At 48.1% G+C, this 12,706-nt stretch overlaps 1 protein-coding gene across 5 annotated transcripts in view; it reads right to left on the bottom strand.

Annotated features, from left to right (window-relative positions):
* LOC117415759 (MAP/microtubule affinity-regulating kinase 4) overlaps nucleotides 1-12,706 on the bottom strand; it is a 54,961-nt gene that overhangs the window by 17,255 nt on the left and 25,000 nt on the right. For 4 of the 5 annotated variants that reach the window (XM_059026740.1, XM_059026736.1, XM_059026737.1 and 1 more), the window contains exons 4-10: nucleotides 10,868-10,916; nucleotides 10,640-10,705; nucleotides 5,975-6,045; nucleotides 5,277-5,333; nucleotides 4,488-4,724; nucleotides 2,580-2,699; nucleotides 335-434 (exon numbers count right to left, since the gene is read on the bottom strand). In XM_059026740.1, the coding sequence (XP_058882723.1) occupies nucleotides 335-434; nucleotides 2,580-2,699; nucleotides 4,488-4,724; nucleotides 5,277-5,333; nucleotides 5,975-6,045; nucleotides 10,640-10,705; nucleotides 10,868-10,916 (700 nt within the window). Of the gene's footprint in view, nucleotides 1-334; nucleotides 435-2,579; nucleotides 2,700-4,487; nucleotides 4,725-5,276; nucleotides 5,334-5,974; nucleotides 6,046-9,255; nucleotides 9,291-10,639; nucleotides 10,706-10,867; nucleotides 10,917-12,706 lie in introns of those variants that run through there. The other variant, XM_059026739.1, reaches the window with a different exon arrangement.

Genomic DNA, 12,706 nt, shown 5'->3' with positions numbered 1-12,706 from the left:
TGCAGGCAGGGATGGTATAGGGGAAGGTGCAGTGAGGGATGGTATAGGGGAAGGTGCAGGCAGGGATGGTATAGGGGAAGGTGCAGGCAGGGATGGTATAGGGGAAGGTGCAGGCAGGGATGGTATAGGGGAAGGTGCAGGGAGGGATGGTATAGGGGAAGGTGCAGTGAGGGATGGTATAGGGGAAGGTGCAGGCAGGGATGGTATAGGGGAAGGTGCAGGCAGGGATGGTATAGGGGAAGGTGCAGGCAGGGATGGTATAGGGGAAGGTGCAGGCAGGGATGGTATAGGAGAAGGTGCAGCGAGGGATGGTATAGGGGAAGGTGGTTGTCACCGATGCGCTTGGCGTCACTGTAATCCTCCAGCGGTTCCAGGTGTGGTTTCAGCTCATCCCCCTCATAGCCAGCATTGATCCACTTGTCATTCATGATTTGCTGGTGGGACAGAGAGAGAGAGAGAGAGAGAGAGAGAGAGAGAGAGAGAGAGAGAGAGAGAAAGAGAGAGAGAGAGAGAGAGAGAGATACGATGGTAATTATTCTGGGTGAGAACAGTGACACGGCACTCTCATGAACTGAGACACCAAAAGTAAAACCTTACAGAAACTCCCTTCCATCATACATGTATGCACAAACAAATATCTTTATATGTGTCTGTTCTGAGTCCCCTACCCCTCTACACTCCCCTCCACCAAAAAAATAAGGGCAACTTTTTTGCATGCATGTGATACAATTAAATCAATGTTTTCGGAAAAAAAGTGCGGAATAAAAATTGACAACAGAAGAATAGCGTGGAGTGAGACAGGGCTGCAGCCTGAGCCCAACGCTGTTCAATATTTACATCAATGAGTTAGCGGTGATGTTGGAACAGTCTACAGCTCCTGGCCTCACTATACATGACATGGAAGTCAAATTCCTGCTCTATGCAGACGACCTGGTCCTGCTGTCACCCACTGAACAGGGGCTGCAGCAGAACCTGGCTCCTCTAGCAGTTCTGTCAGACCTGGGCCCTGGCAGTGAATTTGAAAAATACCAAAAATCATGATCTTCCAAAAAAAGGTCAGATCTCAGGAAAACAGATACCACACTGAATTACAGTTACCTCAGACTAACAATCAATGCATCAGGGAGCTTTGGTCTGGCAGTGAATGCATTAAACAAAAAAGCTCCAAGAGCTTTATATGCCATCAAAAGAAGGCTATATCAAATAAAAATATACCCATTAGAATCTGGTCCAAGATTTTTGACAGCGTCATCCAGCCCATTGCACTATATGGAGGTATGGGGTCCACTCAGTCAGCAGAACTACACAAAATGGGATAAGCATCCTGCAGAAACCCTGCATGCAGAATTCTGCAAAAATATATTACAAGTACAGAGGAAAATACCTAATCATGCATGCAGGGCTGAATTAGGTCGTTACCCACTGCTCATTGCACTAACCTCCACTAACACTAACCAGCTTCAGATCAGCACTGCTAACCAGCTGCCAATCACAGCCAAGCAAATTATAAAACAAAACAAAGCATCTTATCTGGAACAATGAAACTGAATCCCCAAATAAACTGGATTGCTATCAGGCCCTAAACAGAAACACACCCTCGCAGAGTATCTCTTCACTGTCAGAGATACAAGGCAGAGACAGATCCTGACCAAGTACAGGCTCAGTGACCACAGCCTGGCCATTGAGAAAGAGAGACACAAAAAAACCTGGCTGCCCAGAGAAGATGGGCTGTGTGGTCACTGTGAGACAGGAGAGGTAGAGACACAGATGCTCTTTCTCCTAAACTGCAATAAATACTCCCAAACGAGGAAAAATTATTTTGAAAAATTAACAATTTTCCCACAGCCCCGCTGGCTGCCCAGTATGTGTCCGCCTGTCCCAGCCTGAGGGACACTGGGGGAGCGCTCTGCACTGAGGCATCATTGAGGTTCATATTCTGATAACTGTGATTCATTTTATTACTATTATAAATCTCACTGCACTTATTATTGATATTATTAGTATTTACTGTTACTGTAAATATTATTTCCTTTACCATTTCAATTACCATGAACATATTATTGCTTTATTTATTTTAATCTGTATTTTTCCATAAACTTTAGCAATACTGATAATATGTTTTTTTGTACGATATGTTGTTTCACATGTTATGTACTGTAATTGCTTTGGCAATACTGCTGATGTTAGTCATGCCAATAAAGCACCTTTGAATTTGAATTTTTAGAGTCTTCAGCAGGTTTAGATTGTAAAGTTTGTTTGTGTTTGTTTTTAAAGCAATGTGAAGGGAACATAGCTTTGAAATGTCACTGCTTTCTATTAGCATTTCAGTACTAATATGATGTTGATAACTGTCAGGTATCAGATGAAGATTACATCGCACACTAGCTATGCATTATTATTCATATTTAACTACACATTATATACACAGGCTGCTGTGTGAAATACAAGCAGGCAGTAAGCCCACTGGTGACAAAGCCACTCTGACTTCTCAATAGTGGCGTGGACATCAGCTTGAATCGTACACAGCACCCAATATCATATTATATCTGCAATAGATTCTCTGTGTTTGCCCTCCTCACCTCCAGGGTGCAGCGCTTGGTTGGGTTGAGCACCAGGAAACGGCGCAGGATGTTCTCACAGTCAGTGGACATGTAGAAGGGGACGCGGTACTTCCCTCTGAGCACCCTCTCCCTCAGCTCCTGCAGACAGACACACAGGCAGGCACACACACAAAGAGACAGAGGGACAGACACACAGAGAGACAGAGGGACACACACACACAGAGACAGAGGGACAGACACAGAGAGAGACAAACAGGCAGGCAGGCAGACACACAGAGAGACAGAGGGACAGACACAGAGAGAGACAGAGAGACAGACACACAGGCAGGCAGACACAGAGAGGAACAGACACACAGACACAGTGGCACACAGAGAGACAGACACAAACAGAAACACAGATAGAGAGAGACACAGACACGTTTGTTACAACAGCAAGACACTCATCAATTCATACAACAGCACTACACTCGTATAGTGCCTTTCACTGTGCGTCTGCGTCACTCAGTTTAGTTTCAATAACACAGATGAAGGCACTAGAGCCCAAAACACTTGCCTGCTTGATTCAGCTTATATAGACCTCTATACAGCTCTGCAGTGTTTAGTTATCTTTCCTATATACAGTGCCCTCCATAAGTATTGGGACAGTGAAGTCAAAATTGCTATTTTTGCTCTACACTCAAGCAATATGAAAATACGAGTACAAGATGAATATGAGGCAAAGATACAGAATGTCACCTTTTATTTCTGGTTGTTTCAACACATACATGTTTTACCAACAAAGAATAACTTAAAGCAAATCTAAGAAGTATATAAGCTAGTATTTAGTCTCAAATCCCTTGCATGCAATAACAGCAGTGAGTCTGCGACCCATTGACATCACCAAACTCTTGGTATCGTCCTTTGAGTCTTCATGTTGGATTATGCCTACTGACACCAAACGCAGACTCCAAAAGGCAAAAACAAAGGATAGAAGTGAGACTACACATTCACAGCTCTTTATGTGTGAACAATCAATGCAACAGGAAACACCTGATCAATTAGAAACACCTGTGAGCCAAATGTCACAATACTTATGCTCACATAAAATGGGGGGATGGAACTCTGAAAGTGCTGTTATTCTTTGTTGGTAAAACATGCATGTGTTGAAACAGCCAGAAATAAAAGGTGACATTCTGTACTGTTGCCTCATATTCATCTTTTACTCGTATTTTCATATTACTTGAGTGTACAGCAAAGATAGCAATTTTGACTTCACTGTCCCAATACTTATGGAGGGCACTGTACCTCTATACAGCTCTACAGTGCTGAGTTCTCTTTCATATAGACCTCTATACAGCTCTGCAGTGTGGATTTCTCTTTCCTATAGACCTCTATACAGCTCTGCAGTGTTGAGTTCTCTTTCATATAGACCTCTGACAGTTCTGCAGTGTTTAGTGGAGTTCTCTGTCCTGCAGTGTTGAGAGATGACCCCTCCCCTCTCCCCCTAGCCCCACCCTTCCCTTTGAGGGTCTGCCCGTTGCAGGACAGCGAGCGGCTGACTGATCAGTGTGTAGAGGATGACTCCCAGACTAAACCCTAGCCCCTCCCCTCCCCTCCCCTAGCCCCTTCCCCATTCACCTTGAGGTTCTGCCCGTCGAAGGGCAGTGATCCGCTGACCAGTGTGTAGAGGATGACTCCCAGACTAAACACTCGCCCCTCCCCTAGCCCCTTCCCCATTCACCTTGAGGTTCTGCCCATAGAAGGGCAGTGATCCGCTGACCAGTGTGTAGAGGATGACTCCCAGACTAAACACTCGCCCCTCCCCTAGCCCCTTCCCCATTCACCTTGAGGTTCTGCCCGTCAAAGGGCAGTGATCCGCTGACCAGTGTGTAGAGGATGATTCCCAGACTAAACACTCGCCCCTCCCCTAGCCCCTTCCCCATTCACCTTGAGGTTCTGCCCGTCGAAGGGCAGTGATCCGCTGACCAGTGTGTAGAGGATGACTCCCAGGCTCCAGATGTCCACCTCGGGCCCGTCGTATTTCTTGCCCTGGAAGAGCTCGGGGGCTGCGTAGGGGGGGGAGCCGCAGAAGGTGTCCAGTTTGGAGCCCAGAGTGAACTCATTGCTGAAGCCGAAGTCAGCAATCTTGATGTTGGAGTCGGCATTGAGGAGCAGGTTCTCAGCCTGAGAGAGAGAGAGAGAGAGAGAGAGAGAGAGAGAGAGAGAGAGAGAGAGAGAGAGAGAGAGAGAGAGAGAGAGAGAGAGAGAGAGAGAGAGAGAGAGAGAGAGAGAGAGAGAGAGAGAGAGAGAGAGAGAGAGAGAGAGAGAGAGATTATACAGACAAGCCAGCGTAATATCACTGCACAGGGGCTGAGCATACATTGTGACAATAAGCACAGTTGACATTATCAGGAGTTCGTCAATAACCTGACAAACCAAACAAACACGTACAGAGGGGAGAGCGGGGAGGGGGGAGAGAGAGAGCGGAGAGGGAGAGGGGAGAGTGAGATCAAGATGGAGAGGAAGAGGGAGATGGAGGAGGAGAGAGGGGAGGGAAAGGAAGAAGGAGGAGAGAGGGGAGATAGAGGATGAGAAGAGAGGGAGAGGAAGAGGGAGGAGAGGGGAGAGACGGGAGGTGGAGAGGGCAGAGGAGTGGAGAAGGGGAAAGGGGAGAGGGAAGAGCAGATATCCACTCCCTTGTCTGGAGGTACAATCTGTATCGAGACCCCGCCTCACCTTGAGGTCCCTGTGAACGATGTTCTTCTCATGACAGTAGTGCACGGCCGACACGATCTGCAGAGAGAGAGTGCGTGAGAGAGAGCAGGCAGGGGTGGAAGGTCTCACTGTTAGTGCTGCGCAAACCGATTAGTAGATTATTCAGATTGAGCTCCACAGAAATCAGATGAGGGTCATGAGTGACGATCAGGCTGATTTGCCATTCAGAGTGAAACGAGTGAAGAAACAGCTGCTCGGGTTTCTGGTGATCGCTGCTTTTCTTAGGCTGGAGATACACAAGTAATTTTTTCTTGGTAACTTAAATTGATAAACTGACCGTGTGTCAAAAATGTTCGATTGGCAATCGAGTTGTTAGACTAGACCAGGGCTCTGTTTCCAGCAATTCAGCCCGAGTTTCACTCTCAATGGTGAATCAGCCCGAGTTTCACTCTCAATGGTGAATCAGCCCGAGTTTCACTCTCAATGGTGAATCAGCCCGAGTTTCACTCTCAATGGTGAATCAGCCCGAGTTTCACTCTCAATGGTGAATCAGCCCAAGTTTCACTCTCAATGGTGAATCAGCCTCAATCAACACCAGCGACCCTCGTCTGTGGAGCTCGATCCAGACAGTTGAGTATTGGGCTCTTCAGTGACCGGCACTCAGGGCGCTCCTCGGATACTCTGAGGAAACTAGGGTCAGGAGTCAGGGTCGGTCTCACCTGTCTGAATTTGGATCGCGCCTCTTTCTCCTTCATCCTCCCGTGAGATACGAGGTAGTCAAACACTTCACCTGCCGAGAGAGACACAGAGATCAGAGAGACAAAGAGAGAAAGGGACACACAGAGAGAGGGAGAGAGACACAGAGAGAAAGGGACATACAGAGAGAGGGAGAGAGACACAGAGATCAGAGAGAGGGACAGAGAGATAGACAGAGAGGGACAGACAGAGGGACAGAGAGGGAGAGGGACAGACAGAGGGACAGAGAGGGAGAGGGACAGGAGAGAGAGAGGGAGAGGGAGAGAGAGAGAGAGATGGACAAGGACAAAGACAGAGGGACCAAACCACCGCACCTCTGACCACATTTACACCTTACACACTCTAATAAACAAACACGTCCACCAAACAAACAAAGGAGAAATATGTGCATGTTCTATTGATTAAAAGTATTTGATTCAATTTGGCACAACTGACTATTTTAAAAACTTCTCCAAAGTGGTGTACGGGGTAAAGTATATGACATAATAAAGTCAGTGTACTCAGAAAATAAGTGCAGTGTGAAAATTGGTAACAAAAGAACAGAATTCTTCACATAGAGGCATGGATTCAGACAGGGCTACAGTCTGATACCAACACTGTTCAACATCTACATCAATGAGTTGACTAGAGTGCTGGAACAGAATGCAGTCCCTGGAATTACTCTACATGCAGATCACCTGGTCCTGCTGTCACCCACAGAGGAGGGGCTTCAGCAGAGCCTGGCACTGCTAGAGCAGTCCTGTCAGAACTGGACACTGACAGTGAACCTGGACAAGACCAGAGTTATGGTCTTCCAGAAAAAAGCCAAATCTCAGGGAAACAGGTACCGCTTCACTCTGGGCAACATCAAATGCATTAAAAGAAAAAGCATGCAGGGCCTTCCAAGCCATTAAGAGGATGTATAACATGAATCCCCCAGAAGGACATGGCTAAAAATATTTGAAGTTGTTATTCATCCCATTGCCCTATATGGTAGTGAAGTGTGGGGTCCACTCACAGACCAGGACTACAAAGTGGAAGAAACACCCAACAGAAATCCTGCAAGCAGAATTCTGTAAAAATATACTACAAGTGCAGAGAAAAACATCAAATCATGCAAGCAGGGCTGAATTAGGCCGCTACCTACTAATTCTTAATAATTAAAAAAAAGAAATAAAATACTGGGTTCACTTAAACCACAGTGACCCCAAATCCTACAATCACAAAGCCCTGACCAGCTCAGAGAAGAGTCCCCTCAGCCAGTTGGTCCTGAAGCTCACTGCACTGAGAGACACTGACGTCAGTCAGCTTCAGGACAGCACTGCTAAAACAATGCCATCAGAATGAACCAAATTATACCTCACCTCAAAATCTCATACCTCACTCATTGGGACAAAGACAGTAAAACACAAAACAAACTGGAATGCTATCGGGCTCTAAAAAGAGACTTTACTCTGGTAGAATACCTGGTCAGGGTGAAAGACCAATGTTGTCATGGCAATAAAGCACCTTTGAATTTGAATTTGATAGAGGAAGAGAGGGACAGGAGACAGACGGACAGAGAGAGGGACACAAAGATCACAGAGAGGGACAGGAGGGACAGAGAGAGAGGCAAAAGGACACATGATCTCAGAGAGGGACAGGGAGAGAGAGACAGGGACATGAGGGGGTCAGGGAGAGAGAAAGAGAGAGAGAGAGAGAGAGAGAGAGAGAGAATGCACTTCTTAATACACTGCAATAAATACAAACACACAAGGGACATTATCTTCACTAAAGTTTGCAGTTCTGTCCCAGAATTCCCAAACATGTCACAGCCTGGGGGACACACAGTGACCGCGTCACACCACTTCCCATCACACGGCTACAACTGAGAGTGAGGGACAGGGAAGGATGGAGGGTGGGAGAAGGACAGAAGGAGAGTAAGGTAGAAAGGGAAGAGGGTGGGAGGGAGAAATAAGGAAGAAGAGATGGAGAAATGGAGGGTGAAAGAGGTTAGAGAGGGATGGTGAAGGATGAGACAGGGAAATGTTTTAGTGATGTTTAAAAGGACCTTTTTATTTTATTGTGTTACACGTTCCCCTGTGTTGTTACAACTGTTTATGTAAGGTGTGTGTATTGTTTTAAATTATTATTTTACATTTTGACCACTTTTTAAACTTTTAAATTGCATTCTCTGTCTCAAGATGGCTTCCCATGTACCCCTCAGAACTACATTTCCCATCATCCTCCTGCTCACTGGTAAATCCATCTCAGTTACATATGTGACCAGGGGAATGGTGGGAAATGTAGTTCTGAGAGGTCCATGCGGGTACACGGGAAGCCATCTTGTGGCATGGAATGCAATTTAAAAGTTTAAAAAAGTGGTCAAAATGTAAAAAAACAAAATTAAAACAATACACACGCCTTCCATAAACAGTAGTAGCAACACATGGGAACATGTACCCTTTAATGTTTAGTAATGTTTAGTTCATATATAAGCCAGTTCATTGTTGTATTGTTATAAATTGCTTTGGCAGTACTTGTAATATAGTCATGCCAATAAAGCACATTTGAATTGAATTGAGACAGAGGGACACAGAGATTAGAGAGAGAGAGAGAGAGAGAGAGAGAGAGAGAGAGAGAGAGAGAGAGAGAGAGAGAGAGAGAGAGAGCACTTTATAAACTTGATAAAGCAGCTGAACATTCTTTTCTTTCACAGGTGTTCCTGCCCCAGAGCAGTCTGTGTGTTTGTTGGTTCAGGCTGATTGTGTAGATACTTCCCGGGCCTGCATGAGTGTGTGTCTCTTCCCCCACCTCTGTGTTAGGAGACCCCTGTACCCCCCCCCCCCCCCCCTCACTCACCCCCACTGGCGTACTCCATGATCAGGTAGAGAGTCTGTACCCCCCTCACTCACCCCCACTGGCGTACTCCATGATCAGGTAGAGAGTCTGTACCCCCCTCACTCACCCCCACTGGTGTACTCCATGATCAGGTAGAGAGTCTGTACCCCCCTCACTCACCCCCACTGGGGTACTCCATGATCAGGTAGAGAGTCTGTACCCCCCTCACTCACCCCCACTGGGGTACTCCATGATCAGGTAGAGAGTCTGTACCCCCCTCACTCACCCCCACTGGGGTACTCCATGATCAGGTAGAGTGTCTGTACCCCCCTCACTCACCCCCGCTGGTGTACTCCATGATCAGGTAGAGAGTCTGTACCCCCCTCACTCACCCCCACTGGTGTACTCCATGATCAGGTAGAGAGTCTGTACCCCCCTCACTCACCCCCGCTGGCGTACTCCATGATCAGGTAGAGAGTCTGTACCCCCCTCACTCACCCCCGCTGGCGTACTCCATGATCAGGTAGAGAGTCTGTCCCCCCCTCACTCACCCCCGCTGGCGTACTCCATGATCAGGTAGAGAGTCTGTCCCCCCCTCACTCACCCCCGCTGGCGTACTCCATGATCAGGTAGAGAGTCTGTACCCCCCTCACTCACCCCCGCTGGCGTACTCCATGATCAGGTAGACAGTCTGTCCCCCCCTCACTCACCCCCGCTGGCGTACTCCATGATCAGGTAGAGAGTCTGTACCCCCCTCACTCACCCCCGCTGGCGTACTCCATGATCAGGTAGAGAGTCTGTCCCCCCCTCACTCACCCCCGCTGGCGTACTCCATGATCAGGTAGAGAGTCTGTCCCCCCCTCACTCACCCCCGCTGGCGTACTCCATGATCAGGTAGAGAGTCTGTACCCCCCTCACTCACCCCCGCTGGCGTACTCCATGATCAGGTAGACAGTCTGTCCCCCCCTCACTCACCCCCGCTGGCGTACTCCATGATCAGGTAGAGAGTCTGTACCCCCCTCACTCACCCCCGCTGGCGTACTCCATGATCAGGTAGAGAGTCTGTACCCCCCTCACTCACCCCCGCTGGCGTACTCCATGATCAGGTAGAGAGTCTGTACCCCCCTCACTCACCCCCCGCTGGCGTACTCCATGATCAGGTAGAGAGTCTGTACCCCCCCTCACTCACCCCCGCTGGCGTACTCCATGATCAGGTAGAGAGTCTGTACCCCCCCTCACTCACCCCCGCTGGCGTACTCCATGATCAGGTAGAGAGTCTGTACCCCCCTCACTCACCCCCGCTGGCGTACTCCATGATCAGGTAGAGAGTCTGTACCCCCCTCACTCACCCCCGCTGGCGTACTCCATGATCAGGTAGAGAGTCTGTACCCCCCTCACTCACCCCCGCTGGCGTACTCCATGATCAGGTAGAGAGTCTGTACCCCCCTCACTCACCCCCGCTGGCGTACTCCATGATCAGGTAGAGAGTCTGTACCCCACCTCACTCACCCCCGCTGGCGTACTCCATGATCAGGTAGAGAGTCTGTACCCCCCTCACTCACCCCCGCTGGCGTACTCCATGATCAGGTAGAGAGTCTGTACCCCCCTCACTCACCCCCGCTGGCGTACTCCATGATCAGGTAGAGAGTCTGTACCCCCCTCACTCACCCCCGCTGGCGTACTCCATGATCAGGTAGAGAGTCTGTACCCCCCCTCACTCACCCCCGCTGGCGTACTCCATGATCAGGTAGAGAGTCTGTACCCCCCTCACTCACCCCCGCTGGCGTACTCCATGATCAGGTAGAGAGTCTGTACCCCCCCTCACTCACCCCCGCTGGCGTACTCCATGATCAGGTAGAGAGTCTTATCCGTCTCGATCACTTCAAACAGCTTCACTGCAGAACATAACGACACAGAGTTACACAATGTTACACAGCACAAAACACAAACACAACACAGGATGGGACTGGTGTGTTACTGGTATTGTACTGGTGTGTTGCTGATATTGGACTGGTATTTGCACTGGGTGTGTTACTGGTTTTGAACCTGCAGCTCACCTATGTTGGGATGATTCAAGCCTTTCATTATCCGCACCTCCCGGAAGAGCTGGAAAAAAAGAATAGAAAGTTAGAGAGAGAGAGAGAGAGAGAGAGAGAGGAGAGAGAGAGAGAGAGAGACAGACAGAGGGAGGGAAGGAGAGACAGACAGACAGCCTTCATACACCCCAGGGTGATGATGCATCATATAAAAGAATGTCCTCAGCAAATCTCATCATAATCTAACATGCGGCTCACTTGATACACTTTCAAATATAAGTGTGACAGACAGACAGACTGCAGATTGAGATCCTCTCCATATCTTGAGCTGAAGAATGTCCTCACCATTACTTACAGTTAAACAGTAAGCACAAACATGCACACCTACACCTATGTACACAGACAAACATGTACATGTACATGTACACACACAAACAGTAACATGAGACTAGATCACTGTTCCCTACAAACATGTATTCACATGGAAAACCAGCAGCGTGACAGACAGACAGACAGACAGCCTCCGTACAGTGTTGTGATACACAGAGAGACAGACAGACAGACAGCCTCTGTACAGTGTTGTGATACACAGAGAGACAGACAGACTGCTTCCATACAGTGTTGTGATGCACAGAGAGACAGACAGCCTCCTTACAGTGTTGTGATACAGAGAGACAGACACAGACAGCCTCCATACAATGTTGTGATACACAGAGAGACAGACAGCCTCCGTACAGTGTTGTGATACAGAGACAGACAGACAGACAGCCTCCGTACAGTGTTGTGATACACAGAGAGACAGACAACCTCTGTACAGTGTTGTGATACACAGACAGACAGACAGACAACCTCTGTACAGTGTTGTGATACACACAGACTGCCTCCATACAGTGTTGTGATACACAGAGAGACAGACAGACAGCCTCCATACAGTGTTGTGATACACAGAGAGACAGACAGACAGCCTCCATACAGTGTTGTGATACACAGAGAGACAGACAGACAGCCTCCATACAGTGTTGTGATACACAGAGAGACAGACAGACAGCCTCCATACAGTGTTGTGATACACAGAGAGACAGACAGACAGCCTCCATACAGTGTTGTGATACACACAGACAGATAGACAGACAGCCTCTGTACAGTGTTGTGATACACAGAGAGACAGACAGACAGCCTCCATACAGTGTTGTGATACACACAGACAGATAGACAGACAGCCTCTGTACAGTGTTGTGATACACAGACAGGCAACCTCTGTACAGTGTTGTGATACACAGACAGACAGACAGCCTCTGTACAGTGTTGTGATACTCAGACAGACAGACAGCCTCTATACAGTGCTGTGATACACTCAGTAACTTGAGATAAACAAGGTTCTTGGCAAGTTTCATCACAACCAGAGAGAGAGGTTTGTGGATTATGAAGTCAGACTGAGGGGCAGATGAATGGGCTCCAGTGTGACATTGTGTGAGGCTTCATCAGAGACAGCCAGAGTGACACCATCAGCACTGTGTAAGAAACACATAGCAAGAAACACACCAGCCTCTCACTCCTGAGTCTTATGCCTGACTCTCACCTTCCTCTGGAGGCTTGGCTTCAATCTAGGTGACACAGACAGACAGACAAGCTCTCCACTTCCCTGTCCGATTCTTTGCTCTGTGCTTCCCTCCTCAGTTCAACTTGTGTGCCGCTCTTTCTCTGTGCAGTGTGTGTGTGTGTGTGTGCAGTGGGTCTCTGTGCACTGTGTTTGTGTGTCTGCAGTGTGTTTCACACTTGTGTGGTTTTTAATGCAGAACTGGAACAGGGGAAGTTCAGACATTCAGCTTAGATATCTCTCTCTCACACACACACAGGCAC

The sequence above is a fragment of the Acipenser ruthenus genome, chromosome 7 (assembly GCF_902713425.1).
Source record: "Acipenser ruthenus chromosome 7, fAciRut3.2 maternal haplotype, whole genome shotgun sequence".
Lineage (NCBI taxonomy): Eukaryota > Metazoa > Chordata > Actinopteri > Acipenseriformes > Acipenseridae > Acipenser > Acipenser ruthenus.
Note: the sequence above shows the minus strand (reverse complement) of the source record. Positions and strands in the feature narration are given on the sequence as shown.